We start from the raw sequence: 13745 nt of genomic DNA, 5'->3' as shown, positions 1-13745 counted from the left end.
AGGGCAAGAAGTCTGCTCTTCTGGTTTACCCTAAGCAGCTTTACAGAAGTCTAGGCACAATATAGGCAGGCTTTAACAAGATTTGCTGACATTTGCAGACCAGCTGGACTTTGGTGCTAGGTTATCATCTGCCCTCTGGACTTCAGGAGAAGCCTGGCTATTGCAGAAAGCTAGGTGAGGAATTGCCCAAGATTGATACACAGTGGCCTTATCCTAGCATGGGTAGAATAGTGGCAACTCTGACTTTGATGTTCAATGTAGCTTTATGCTCACACCACCACAGGGCCTCAATGTCCTAAGAGAACTAGATGCATCATCAGAGTATCAATGGATGGTGAGTAACAAACATGTTTCTTTCATTATGATTTCTACATGGTCATGATGATCCACCAGTGTGCAATGAAACCAGGGGAAAGAATGAGGAAACTAAAAAGAACAGGTAGTTTCCTAGCGACTGGATACTCACAGTATACCTAATTAATAATATGCAAAGGGAATGATAATCTTCCATCCCCACTCTGGCCACATTTTTGTTTCCATCTGCATCAAATACTTCTAACCATCTCAAAAGGACCAGAGATAGGAGAAATGAAAGGCTGGGTTGTGACCCGGCCCGACCATCACAGCATGGTGTGCTGAAAGACACCCGAGAACCAATTTACTCAAGGAAAGCAGGGACTTCTGTTTGTCAGGACTGCTGAATTTCCATCTGTGCTCCACTCAGGCAAACTCTAGGCAGGAAAAACTGGGAAGGCAGGAATCAAGGAAATGGCCGTGAACCTGCTGCAGTTTGTAGGGACTTTGGCATGGCCTTCACACAGGGATGAGCAGACGCAGGCACCCTGTTAGCAGTTCCAATACATTTCTTGTCTCTACCCTCCAGATCCATAGGAATCAGTCAGCAACTCACTTGGCCTGGGGGCAGCAGTCTTGTGGAAAATAGAGACAGAGTTCTACTCCAATCTCTTCCAAAGACAAACTGGTACAACTATTCCTGATGTCATCCTCCATTCTGGAAAAGTCCTGAATCTGAATCAGGCAGAAAACCCCTAGATTTCATGAAGCAGGCTAAACAATCCCAATAAATAATGAAAGCCCAAATCATATACAGATAACCCTAAAAATATCCCAAGGCCCCTTTTTCAGGCCCAACTAAAAAGACATTTCCCTTTTGCATTTAGCTGCTAAACAATCTCTCGGTACACACTGTACTCAGTGGTGACTCAGGGGCCCAAGCTACCAGCTGCTAAAAGCAAAGATTAAAGACCACTGGTTGGTAAAATCAAGAGTATTAAGCAACCTGGGATAAAAATTCAACTTAGCTCATGCTGAGCAAGCAACAGCTGTAACATACGATAGGTTGACTTGATTTAAACAAATCGGAGATGAAAGAGCCAAGGAAGGAGTAGGGTAGGAGGTATAGAAGGGGAAGGGAGTCGGAGTCCAGGGTAGGAAAGGGGGCTGAAAGGGGAGCTGAATGGCAAAGGAAGCTGGTGCACAAGAGCTTGAGGAAGCATATAGCAAGGCCAGAAGACTCCAAGGGCAAGTCCAGCTACGGAGAACCAGAGGAGACTCTGTGACCACGAGCTGGAGAGGTTCAACTACTGTACACTCTAAAGTCACTGCTCCACTTTGTGGTGAACAAACACACTGTACACCAGATAGCAGGCCAGCAATTAAACTTGCTGAATGCTATGCTTTAAAGCTGCCAACAACCAGGAGAGCCCTACCTTGCTTAGTGTTCGATTTTACCTCAGCCTGCCGTTACATTTCCTTTATAAACACTTCATAAGTCAGTTTCAGAGTTCTTCTTCTTCTTAAGCATTTACTATCACTTCGTTTGTTCTAATACAAATATTGGGCCCATTTTGTAGATGACAAATATCTAAAAAGGAAGGGGACCTTAGAATGCTATCACATAACAGCACACAGAGGGACGGGGAGAAGGTGCTGTTGTCCTGTATTATCCTGAAGTTGATGCTTCACCAAGGGAAACAACTGTCTGCAGATAGCCTAGGGCTGAGCCTCAATCTGTTTTCACTAGAAAAAAGCGAAGTCAACTGTTTCCCAACTCTGATACAGCTGGTGGTAGAGCATCCAGCTGCTCTGATCAGAGCTCACATTCTTTCTGGAAGACCCTAGCTGACACGATTTATGGGGTGGTCTAAGAAGCATGCTGAGCAATGTGGGTTGAAGTTACAAGACAACTTTCTGGCCCTGGTTGAATAGTTTCTGGGGAGGACTGGACCACTAGCTCAATACTTTACCTTGTCTACAAGTGCTCAAAGCCCCAAATGGAACAAAAAATTAAATGGCTCTTTTCCTTTTACAGTCTCTAGCGAGAGGTCATTATTACACTGTTTTGATAACAGGAAGACATAAAGGGCTACTCCACACCAAGTGTTCTTCTGTATGGAAGCAGACACAGAAGTAGCATCGAACATTTTCCAGTAACCAGAACAGGCAACAGCCATCACCAAAGCCATCAGCAGGACAGTGCATCACAGATCAAGGCTAAGAAGCAGTATGTTAAGACTCTTCTTTATGGTGATGATGCCAAAGAAAAATCCACAACAAATCAGCCAAGTTCCAAGTTCTGGGAGAAGGATGGAATCATGTTCATGGAACAATGACCCAAAGTCAGGTTGAGCCAGAGAAATTCTGGAAGAATGGATGATCAGAGTCAATGAGAAGCAGACAGGGGCTATCATACTTACAGTGAATTGGGCCGAGTAGGTTTGACCACATCCAGGTTTGGGTCACTGGAGTTCATATTGGGCTGCAGGCTGCTGCTAGAATTAAGGATGCTGTTTGCACTGGAGGATACTGATTCCAAACTGGAGTTGATGATGCTGTTCCTTTGCTCCACTGAAGAGAAGAAATGATAAAAAAAAAAAAGCCCATATGTATGTTAATAGAATAGGGATAGGCTGCTCCCACACATATAAAAATTTACAAATAAGCCGGGCGGTGGTGGCGCATGCCTTTAATCCCAGCACTCGGGAGGCAGAGGCAGGCGGATTTTTGTGAGTTCGAGGCCAGCCTGGTCTACGGAGTGAGATCCAGGAAAGGCGCAAAGCTACACAGAGAAACCCTGTCTCGAAAAACCAAAAAAAAAAAAAAAAATTTACAAATAAGGAAACTAAATTGAAATATCTGAAGCTTTGAAAAAGTACAGAGGAGCCAGGCATAGTAGCACATGCCTGAATCCTTAATATTCAGAAGGTGGAGGCAAGAGGATTAGTTCATTGCCAACTTGGGCTATTTGAGTAAGACTGTCTCAAAAACAAACAAGTCAACCAAACAATAAAAACGGGACATGAGAAAGAAGAAGATTTAACAGTGGTAATGGGGGTGGGGGGGTAGTGAGGTAACTCAGTGAGTAAAAGCACCTGCCATCAAGTTCCAGTCCTTGGAAGCCACAGGGTAAATGGATAGAACATGCTGTGCATGCATACACAGATACCCACAGATCTAGTCTCCCTCCCTCCCTCCCTCTCCTCCCTACTCCCTCTCTACTCCCCCTCTCTCAGATAAATACAAAACAAAACAAAGAAAGAGTGGGAAAGGAAAGGTCAAAGGGGAACAGGTCACATGGATCTTAAAGCAGAGTCCTCCCTCATGTTGAAGGGATTGCCCCCCCTCCTCGCCACACACACCTTTAGTATCAGCCAGGCTTAAAACAGCCCTGTATATCATATGATTCCACCTAACTTGTGCCTTCTTTTGATTCACAGATGGTAAGGACACAGAGACGACCTCATGGACTCCTTGTGTTCAGCCACATTTTCTTCTAAAACCCCTGCCTCTAACTGCTTAGGGCATGTCATACCTCCAAATTCACAGCACATCACCACAGACTATCAATTCGGCCATTAATTTCCTTAGAACTCAGCTGGACTAACTTGATGACCACACCCTAGAAACATCTGCCTGCCTCTGGGGTCACACATTTGAGATTTAACTTCAAGTTAATTCTTTAATAAAGAGAGGTGTAAGGGCTGCACAGTTGTCTGTAAACACAAGACAAAAAATTGAACCCATGGTCCAAGCTACTGCATTCATATTTGGAAATTACTAGTAGAGAAACCTGAAGTCTCTCCAAGAGTTCTCCTCTGACTGGCAATGTGGCCTCAGGGACATCCCATTAAATTCTTAAATTCGTTTTCAGTTTAGACTTTTTTATTTTTGTTTTGTGTGTATGGGTGTTTTGCCTGTATGTATGCCTGTGCACCACATGCATGCCCTGATAGACCCCTGGAACCAGAGTTATAGACAGGTGTATTATATTTATCTGAGAGAGGGAGGAAGGAGAGGGAGTAGGAAGGAGAGGGCGGGAGTATCTGTGTATGCATGCACAGCATGGTCTATCCATTCACCAAGGATTGGAACTTGATGGCAGCAGGTGCTTTTACTCACTCAGCTACCTCACTACCCCTTACACCTGGGAATTGAACCTGGGTTCTCTATGGGAGCAGCCAGTGCTCGTAACCCCTGAGTTATCTATCACTCCAGTCCAGATGAATCTCTGAAATGGGGAGAATGAGAACTGCCCTGCACAGCTCATGAGCTGTCATGAGGATCAAGTGGGATCATATGCTGGAATGTGCTTTATAAACATTGGGATAGTGCTCAAAGAAAGGAACTTTCTGTTTCTTCTCATCTTCAAAAACTTGGAAGCAAGAATTGAAAGATCTGGGGGATGATGCAGCTAAATGGCATGGGTACCACTGGTGGAGCAACATGTTACAGACCTGGAATGTCCGTCCCTTCCCACATTCCAGACTCACTGGTCACAACAACTGGTGTTGCTGGCCATTACTTCATTTGCCATGAAATAAGTGGGTTAATTCTTCTGGAGCCTTCATCTATGAAGGCACGCTACATCTCAAAGTGACAGACTGGAATCACTGACACACTCATTTACAGATGAACATTTGAACTCGAGTCTCGTTTGGACAATAAAGGGATGAGAGCATTAAAAACGCTTTCCTCTGGGGGCTGGAGAGGTGGCTCAGTATGGAGGGAAGGGAAGGGGAAGGGAGTAGGAAGGGGAGGAGGGGGAAGAGGAGGGGAGGGAGGACAGCAACAGGCAGACTACCAGGGCCAGTGAGCAGGGACTTACTACCAAGAAGGAAAAACTCCTGCCTTAGACACCAGTGAGCACTGAGAAAACGGAGCAGACACCAGCAGAGGGGATAAACCTCATAAGCCCCAAACTGCAGAAGAGATGGCCGAAAACTTCTAGGTAGAAGCTTCTCTGAGGCGCTGACAGTCTTGACTGAGGGCAAGTAGGAAGGTGGATAGGAATGTAAAGATTATTTCAGAGAGCGGGTCAGGGAGCAAAGGGAAAAGCACACAGAACAGTTCAATGGTTACAGCAAACTAGACCAAGACAAACTCTAAAGCATTTGGAATAAATTAAGAAATAAAGGGAAAATGACTCAGTAATGTCACTTAAGACAGGAGGCCCCTCCCACTGTGGGCAAATGAATACTTGTTTCTGAGAGGAAAGCAGAGGACTGGAAGACTTCCTCCAATGAAGAGGAGCCACCCCTTCACATAGGGGAGCTAAGCATCTGAGTCCAGGGTGACAGGCCAGCTCCGGCAGCCCCATCAGAAGCTAGAATGGGGACATCCCATTTTCTCAGTGCTCACTGGGGAAATGCAGATTATAAGCTAGGGGACTTCAAAAGAGACCAGCCACCAGTTAGGAGCCAAGCCAACAGGATCAGGGAGGACCATGAGAATGACAAAGGAGAAAGAATGCCGCTCTCAGGGGTGCTCAGAGCTAGCTAGTCAGTGAGAATGCTCGCCTTCCCCAAATTTGTTGTCAGTGAATGCCTCTTCCAATATTAGTCACCAGAAGCAAGAGCACAGAAATGAGGAAATGGAGGAATAAATTGCCAGTTATAAACACGCGTAGGGAACGTGTTGGATGATTTCGTGAAAATGTATCTTAAAGCACTGACAGCAGATATAGACTTAGTCCTTAATGACATAAACTACTCAGAGGCAAGCATAGGCTATCTGGCCACACAGTGTCCATTAAAACGACCTGTGAGGTCAGAGGTCACTATACTTTCCTGATGAACAGCCCATGAATTCTGCACACCAAAGCCCCATGAATGGTCACGCATTAAGTCACAAATAGAAGAGAAGAATATGCAATCAAAATTTCTTCTTCTGGAACGGAGAGAGGTAGTTGTGTGGGCCTGAATTTCGCAAGTACTTCAGGCAGGGACCTTGAAACCAAAGCACTGGTGACTGTGGGCAGCATTTATGTTTTCTGTACAAATCAAGAGCGGAAAACACAAGTATGCAACCAAATCACTGCAACTAAAAAAGGAAAGCCACAGAGTAATTTTGGTGATGTTGTACTTGTTCTGGGGGTTGCCATGGAAACGTGGAAGCTAAGCTCCAGCACTTTTCATATTTACTAAGTGACTCCAACTCACTCTAATGGCAACCCCATCCAACACAGGAGGCGGGATCTGTTTATCACAGAGCCCACAGGCAAAGGCTGGGGAACACAGAGCCAAGCCAAACGTACAGGTCTTGGCAGGCTGGAACTTGTCTGGCCCTCTGAACACACAGAACTGAAGGGTAAACATGAAACAGGGATCTTCGCCACTTTAAGGGATAGTTCCCACTCTGCAGAAGCCTGTCAAATTTTGGGCTAATATGTCATTTTTCCACAACACAAAATACTAGAGGTTGAAAAGGACTCACGACTCCTCACAGGGACAAGTCTCTCCACCGCACTCCCCCTCTTTCCAAGCTCAAACATGAAATCAGGAGAAAAGAGAGTTACTAGTCGGGAAGCTTTGCAGAGACCCTGAGTTTTACACAGAGAACAGAGAGGCACAAGCAAAATCCCCAGAGGCATTCTTGTGCTATAGCTGGGAGAGAGGTGCACTCTCCTCTGCTTGTCAGAGTTGCGCAATGAAGTCTGTGATGCATCATCTTGACAAGATGGGATGATAATAGCATGGCAGCTTAATGAATTTTGCAATAAAAATGATGAATGCACAGCAGTTTCTGAATTTGCCATCTCTGGGAAACACCCAAGCACATGGGAAGCTTGGACTCAGACTTTGTGACTATGCAGTGATTCTTTTTCACACTATAGCCTTCCTGCCTGATAGCACAGCAGACCAAGCCAGAAGAAAAGCCAAGGTGGTCTGATCTCATGGTGGCTCAGTCTCAGATGTCAAAGCAATTGTACAAACAGTATGTGTAGTACGTTTAGGCATATGAGAACAGCAGCTTGGGCCATGAGTCAAGGAGTAAACAAGGGTTTGATGGGTGAGAAAGAAGCATGGCCAGTGTATGGCTTGATCGTTTGTGCAGCTCCTGATACTGTGACTTTCACCAGGTTGCTTCAGTAAATAACGTCCAGCTTCGTCCACCGTGGACTGGCTGACTTATGCACTCTCTTTCTATAGTGTTCATATAAACTTTTTCCTTGCAAAGGAAGAAAATATCAATAAAAGTGGATTTTATGAAAGAGTGGAGAAGGCATGGTGGCTGGCCCAGGAGTGAAATGACTCCCAAGAATGAGGCACGGAAGCACAATGGAGAAGCCCAGTCCTGAGGCTATGCCCATACTGAAGGCTGCAGAGATTACACTTAATGGCTGTGCTGGGAACTGAATGATTACAAGTAAGTAAATTCTCCACCACGGTCACCTTTGCTGCCGACCCTGCTGGCTGTGCATGGCTAGCAAAACTATGTATAACTTATTTTTATACCATGAATCGTTAGAAATTGGCTTGGGATAGTAAATAAGTGATACAATTAGGGAACTTTGTTTGCAATAAGAAAAATTCAACACATAGTAAATATGCATTCCTTTCCAATCTAGAAAATATAGGAAAGTATAATACATATACTGATATCCAATATGTGCGACGTTCTAGCTATATTCATTTTGGCATGTAAATATTCAGTTATTGTTGTTGTCCATATGTTATATATGGACAGAGACAGACAGACAGATATACACACACACACACACACACACACACACACACAGAGACAGAGAGAGAGAGAGAGAGAGAGAGAAAGAGAGAGAGAGAGAGAGAGATTAGCTGTCTTTTAACAGAAAGATCACACCACACCTAATGCTATATTAACTGCTTTGTTCTCATATGTTAACACACAGATGGAAGCCTATAGTATCCTTTGCTCCATCATTTAATGACCTATCTTAAACTCCCCTTACTGTCATTTGTCTTCTACACATCAGTTTTAACGGCAACATCAACTATTTGGTTTTCAGCCACACACAGTAACCACACATAATTAAGCACAGAGCTACATTACACCTTCTGGAGCCTCTGTGACAACAAGAATCTGTGTGGACAATCATGTCATCTGCCAAAGCAAACACGTGTGTCCAGGGCACTCAGGCTCTCCAAAGGCAAGCTGAGAAATGGCACATGCTGCAGCTTTGACTGCTCAGAGAAAGACATTACATAAGCCTCTCGCCTGTGTGAATTTCCAGCCATTTTTCCATAAGGAAGACACATATGAGAAGTATAGAAGCTAAATTTTTAGACTCTCACTGAGCCTGTCTGGGAGAGGGTCCAGGGATGCATTAGCCGAGCTAAAAGAATTAATCAGAGATATAATCCCAGCAGCTAGTTAACATGATCCATGTGAAACAATGCCCAAGAATCCATTCCTGTCCCTAATCCACCCCTACCAACCCTGAACAACATATGCCAAGGTTTCTGATGTGTTTGTACTTGAGCATTAAGGGAGCTGTTTCTGGAAGCAGGGCAGCTTCGTGTCCCTTGCTGGAGGCCTCTCCTTTGGAATTTGCAGGGCCAGAGGGGGACTACATTCCTATTCAATGGGAAGGTGACACTATAGTATGGTGATAATTATCATAATCACAGACAACAGTTATTAAGTGCTTACTGTGTTCTAGGCCTTTACATGCACTGCTGGCTCATTTAATTATGGTAATTAGCCTCCAGGACAGCTATTATTAGTGATCAGTTTTACAGATGAGAAAATGAAAGTAATACCTTCCAGGTGTCAGAAAGACTCAGTCTGACTCCAGGGCCTCTCTTCACAGTCACCATGCCAGTCTACTCTACTCCCTGACAGAGAGCCCTAGAGGTAGCCTGGTTGCTCCTAACAGAACGTAACAACTATCAAGGCTCCCATCCCACTTAACCACTGTTGGTCTGTCTACCTTGAGTTAGTGTAGTGCCCAGGGTCTGGGTCTCCTGCCTCGGACAGCTCTGGAGAAATGGAGCATCCATATTGTTACTAACCCCCTAGAGTTTAACGCACACCAGTGTCTAAGAAGCATTGTTCCAAGAAGCTCATTTCAACATCTCTGTGTAAATACTAAAATAACTGGGGACAAGATCACTCTTTATTGTCTATCTGCAGCCTCTTGGAAGAAATCACAAAGGTGTAAAGGTCTTGCTGCAGGCTCTCTTCAGCCCTGCTGGCTCTACTTTCCATAGCTGTCCTGCAAAAGTACGCTCGGTGTTAGTTCCCTTCACTAAGATGTACCAGTCCCGTTTCTGCTGGGAGGTGATCTATGTGGAAACCCAGGGGTTAAACAGTAATCTCCCTTGCAACCATCCGTCTGGTAGCACAGTTGAAAAACTTCCTTCCATCTGTTTAGAGGTGATCACAAATGAGAGCGCCTTGGCCCAGTAAGCTAAAACCATCACTGAATGCATACTGCTTTTAGCAGCCCTGCTGCTGGGTCTGGAGGGGAGGCTGCCACCTGGCTATAGATTGTCAGTTTGCATATTAAAGAACTCATTCAATATGGCTCAACTGCCCCCATAGTATCCCTGGAAGCTGGTACAGATGGCTTTTACTGCTTCTGTATCTCAGCTTAGCAAGGTTTTCACTTTTATGGCTCAAAAACTGAGGAAGGTCTCTTTGTAAAGATAAAATGGCATAGGGAAGGGAGGACATCTGGGTGACAAACTCTTGCTATCTGCTTAAAGTCTCGTCTTAGTTTATCTGCCAATAAATTGCAGCTGAGTGTTACCTCATAGGATTATCAATTACAGGTATGAGAAGAAATAATGATGGGCTTAGCATGATGGCTGGCACATTACTTAAGCTATAATTGTTTTTATCCTTGTTACTGAATGAGGCTCAAATGGAGTTTGGTCTCGAGGGTTCTTCATTAAATGTATACATTCATTCTTTCATACTAGTTCCCTAGCCTAATGCAATTTACCTCTCGGATTCATGAGAAGAACTGCAAATACTTGGTCTTCCGGATTATGCCCAGCAGTCCTCCCTAACCAAATCATTCTCCCAGCGTCTATCCCACAGATTGACACTGGAAATTTAGGTCATGGGTGGTTAATGGTATAGCTTTGATTAATTAGGTGACTGGGTACAAATTTCCTACTTCGTTGCTGGGTGACCCTGAGTGCATCATTGATTATAGATTTAATTTTCGTCCAGCTGGAAAATAGGGACATTACCTCTGTCATATAATTTTAAGGTTCAAATTATGACATTATTCACGGACCAGCATGAAAAAAAAAACAACCTTAACAAGTTATATATCCCTATACAATAAACACAGATAAAGAGAGGATGGAATTTAATGGGAAAATGTCTTCTAAGTTCAACATGGGGAAACTATCTTTCCACAGCTCCACCAGGACTTACAGCTCTGCTCCAGCAGTTCTGCATCACGACCTCTTTCTAGCCTTTTCCCAGATGGAATCCCCATTTCCCTCAGTATCTTTCTAACAATTCCCCCTTTCACAAAACACTCCTTGACCACCTACAGACAACTCTGCTTGCTAGTCCCCCGAGCCTCCTATACCATCCCAGTGTGTTTCTGAAGATTTGCACACGATGCTACAATGCCTTCTAAATCTTGTCTGTCACTCTGCTCTTTTTCAGAGTTCTCAACAGGCTGTTCCTATGTCATCCCTAGCCCTACTTCTACCACATACGGCCAAAGCTTTCATACTGACCAAGAGAAACTCTCTGGCTCCTCATCCTGCAAAGAGGTCACTGTCATCATAAATGCAGCCTTCTGTTCAGGAAAAAGGAAAAGGCAACTTGGAGAGTACTTCACTCACTCGAAAAATGGAGGCCAAACTCATGTACAGGTAGGCAATGGGGAAAACCCCTCCTAGAAAATGAGATCAATGTCTATGAGCTCCATCTAGCACATAGGACACTTCTATCAGACCCTTCTGTGAGTCAGAAGTGAAGGTGCAAAGACCTATGGTGACCTCTCACTGTGACCTTCAGGACTGTCCTGTCAGAAAGGAGGCCAGTGACAACACCGGGCCATAAACAATGGCACTGGTCTTCCTCTGAGAGAAAGGGATGGGCCTCAACCTCTGTAGAGCAGGACCCTTGAAGAGGAGTAGAGGTCTACTGTAGTTAACAACTAGAACCTCAGAGGGGAGGGAGTTTCCTGAGCCTTCCTGCTAAGCATCTCATGGTGGACAGCATAGGGACTGCCCAACACAAAGCTATCACACTGCAGGTATTGTAGAGAAGAAACAGGAGTAAAACGGGCTCAAAAGAGATCAGAAAGACATAGACAGACAGAAGGGGAAACGAGCTTCCAAAAACCAGGATGTGGCCAGTGTGAAGACAGAGGAAAGGTGTGCATGCATGTGCAAACACTGTGTGTGCATGTTCACCATGTACAAGCTTTCAAACAATATAGGTTTCTGGGAGACGGGACAGTTAAAGTTTACATCAAATCTGGACAGGTGTCTCAATAAACATCATATTGTCAGGTAAACACTGAGTGTCCACTCTCAATATCTCAGCCCAATTCTAGCCAAGTGAATAAATTAAGAGGAAAGATTGGAGTTGGCCAACACTGAGAACCAGGTCTGGGGACATCCTACAAGTAGCCCATAAGTAATTTTGAGATGAAATGTGGAAGAATATCTTTAACTTAGTAGCTAGGAATTTATTTTTATGTATATACAGAATATTGTAATGAGTACATCAAATTCATGTTTTCAGACATTTGACATATCAGAATCAAGGCTATGCAAAGAAGTGAGTTGCTTTAAGATCAATTTAAAATGTGTTAAACAAGCAACACACGCACGCGCGCGCACACACACACACACACACACACACACACACACACACACACACACACACACAAATAATGTGGTTGTGGTCCAAACTGTAAAAGGAGTTTGTATATAAATGACTACAATTTGGGAGGCACTGAGCTAGGTTTGTGAAGAGGTTTTATTTGAAGGATGCCATTCTGTGGAAATATGCAATTTGCTTCCACAGATTACCTGTATACTCCAGCCCTGTACTTTCACTTGAAAGGGTGCTATGAGAAAGCTTTCTGCGTTTGTCCAAAAACTGAACAAAGAGAAAGGTGAAGCTTGTGAAAACATTACAGTGCACTGTCACCTACTGGTGGCAGCAATGACAGGGTATGATTAAGCCAGAACTTCCCATTTCCTGGCCCAGTCCTCCTTGCACCACCCACTCCCTAGCCCCTGCTAGGGTGCTTTCCACACCAGCCTGGACACCATTCCCATTTCTCAAAGAAAATAAATACTCAAAATGCACTGATTTTGATGATAAAATGCACATAGTTTTATATTCACATCCACTGTCCAAACAAATGCACACATAGATATAGGTGCGCATACACACACACACACACACACACACACACACACACACACACACACACACGCACGCAGATTTTTCTATTGCAATGACTCTTACAGAAGCTAGACCCTCTGCCAAAATCCATGCAGGTGGAAACTGCAGTCCTGTTTCCGGTCACTGGGAGGAAGCTGTATTGCTTTACCCTCTGTGCCCAGGACATGGCAGCCCGTTCTGCTGCTTAGACAGGTCTGCTCTCACAGGTCTTTCACTCTCGGCCTCTGCCTCCTGTGAGAAACGCTAATCTCAGGCCCAGATCTAACTGATTGTCTCCTCATCTCCCTCTTTTCTCCTCAATGCTGTAAAGCACGCTTCAGGACCAGGTCCAAGGCTGCTGCTGCTCTAGGCTGACCACAAGCCAGTTCTACCCGAAGCCCGAGGAAGTGACTGACACCGTGCGCTCTGTCCCCGTCTGCACTGCGCACTGCTTAGCAGGAAACCTTAGGTGACCGGGCGCTCCTGGAAACCTGAGAAGCACGCTACCCTGTAGCCTGATGCCTCATTCCCTCAGCAGATGGGGATGAGGTCAGCCCTGTTCCAAGTGTTCCCTGGTACACGCAGAGGAGCCCAAGTTCTGAGCGGACTGTGGGGAGAATGACCCCCACCAGATGTTTAAGAAGAACACAGGCTACTGTTAGAAGAGAAGCCAATGCAGAGTTCAACACGTCCCTGCCCTAGGAACTCTTCTAGGAACTGATATGAAGGAAATGATCTGAGTAGAGAGGAACAGATTGAAACATCGAAATGGTAACAGTAGCTTTACTTATAGAAGCAAAGTATTTGCTGCAATCCAAATGGTGCTAACTCCCAAGGTGTGGCCTTACTGTGAGAATTCAAAGCTTATTTAAATGCAGCAAGGTTTTGAGGGCAGAAAAGGTTTGATTTTATGAGTTATGGTAAAGAAGGCCTTTACTTCTCAATATAAAAGTAAATCAAATGTTGAGAAAAGAAAACACACACACACACACACACACACACACACACACACACACACATACACACACAAAATGCAGATATGAATCCTTTTCTCCCTAAGGAAATCACTCCCCTCTCTGTGCCTTTGCTGGAGC

At 44.6% G+C, this 13745-nt stretch overlaps 1 protein-coding gene across 7 annotated transcripts in view; it reads right to left on the bottom strand.

Moving 5' to 3' along the window:
• The window catches only part of Arhgap26 (Rho GTPase activating protein 26), a 729500-nt gene that overhangs the window by 77560 nt on the left and 638195 nt on the right, over positions 1–13745 (bottom strand). For all 7 annotated transcript variants that reach the window (XM_052742060.1, XM_052742061.1, XM_052742062.1 and 4 more), the window contains one exon: positions 2718–2868. In XM_052742060.1, coding sequence (XP_052598020.1) covers positions 2718–2868 — 151 coding nt within the window. The remainder of the gene's footprint in view (positions 1–2717; positions 2869–13745) is intronic.

Source organism: Peromyscus californicus, unplaced genomic scaffold (genome assembly GCF_007827085.1).
Source record: "Peromyscus californicus insignis strain IS unplaced genomic scaffold, ASM782708v3 Scaffold_17__1_contigs__length_78620276, whole genome shotgun sequence".
NCBI classification, from domain to species: Eukaryota; Metazoa; Chordata; class Mammalia; order Rodentia; family Cricetidae; genus Peromyscus; species Peromyscus californicus.
This window is presented reverse-complemented; position numbering and strand designations above follow the sequence as displayed.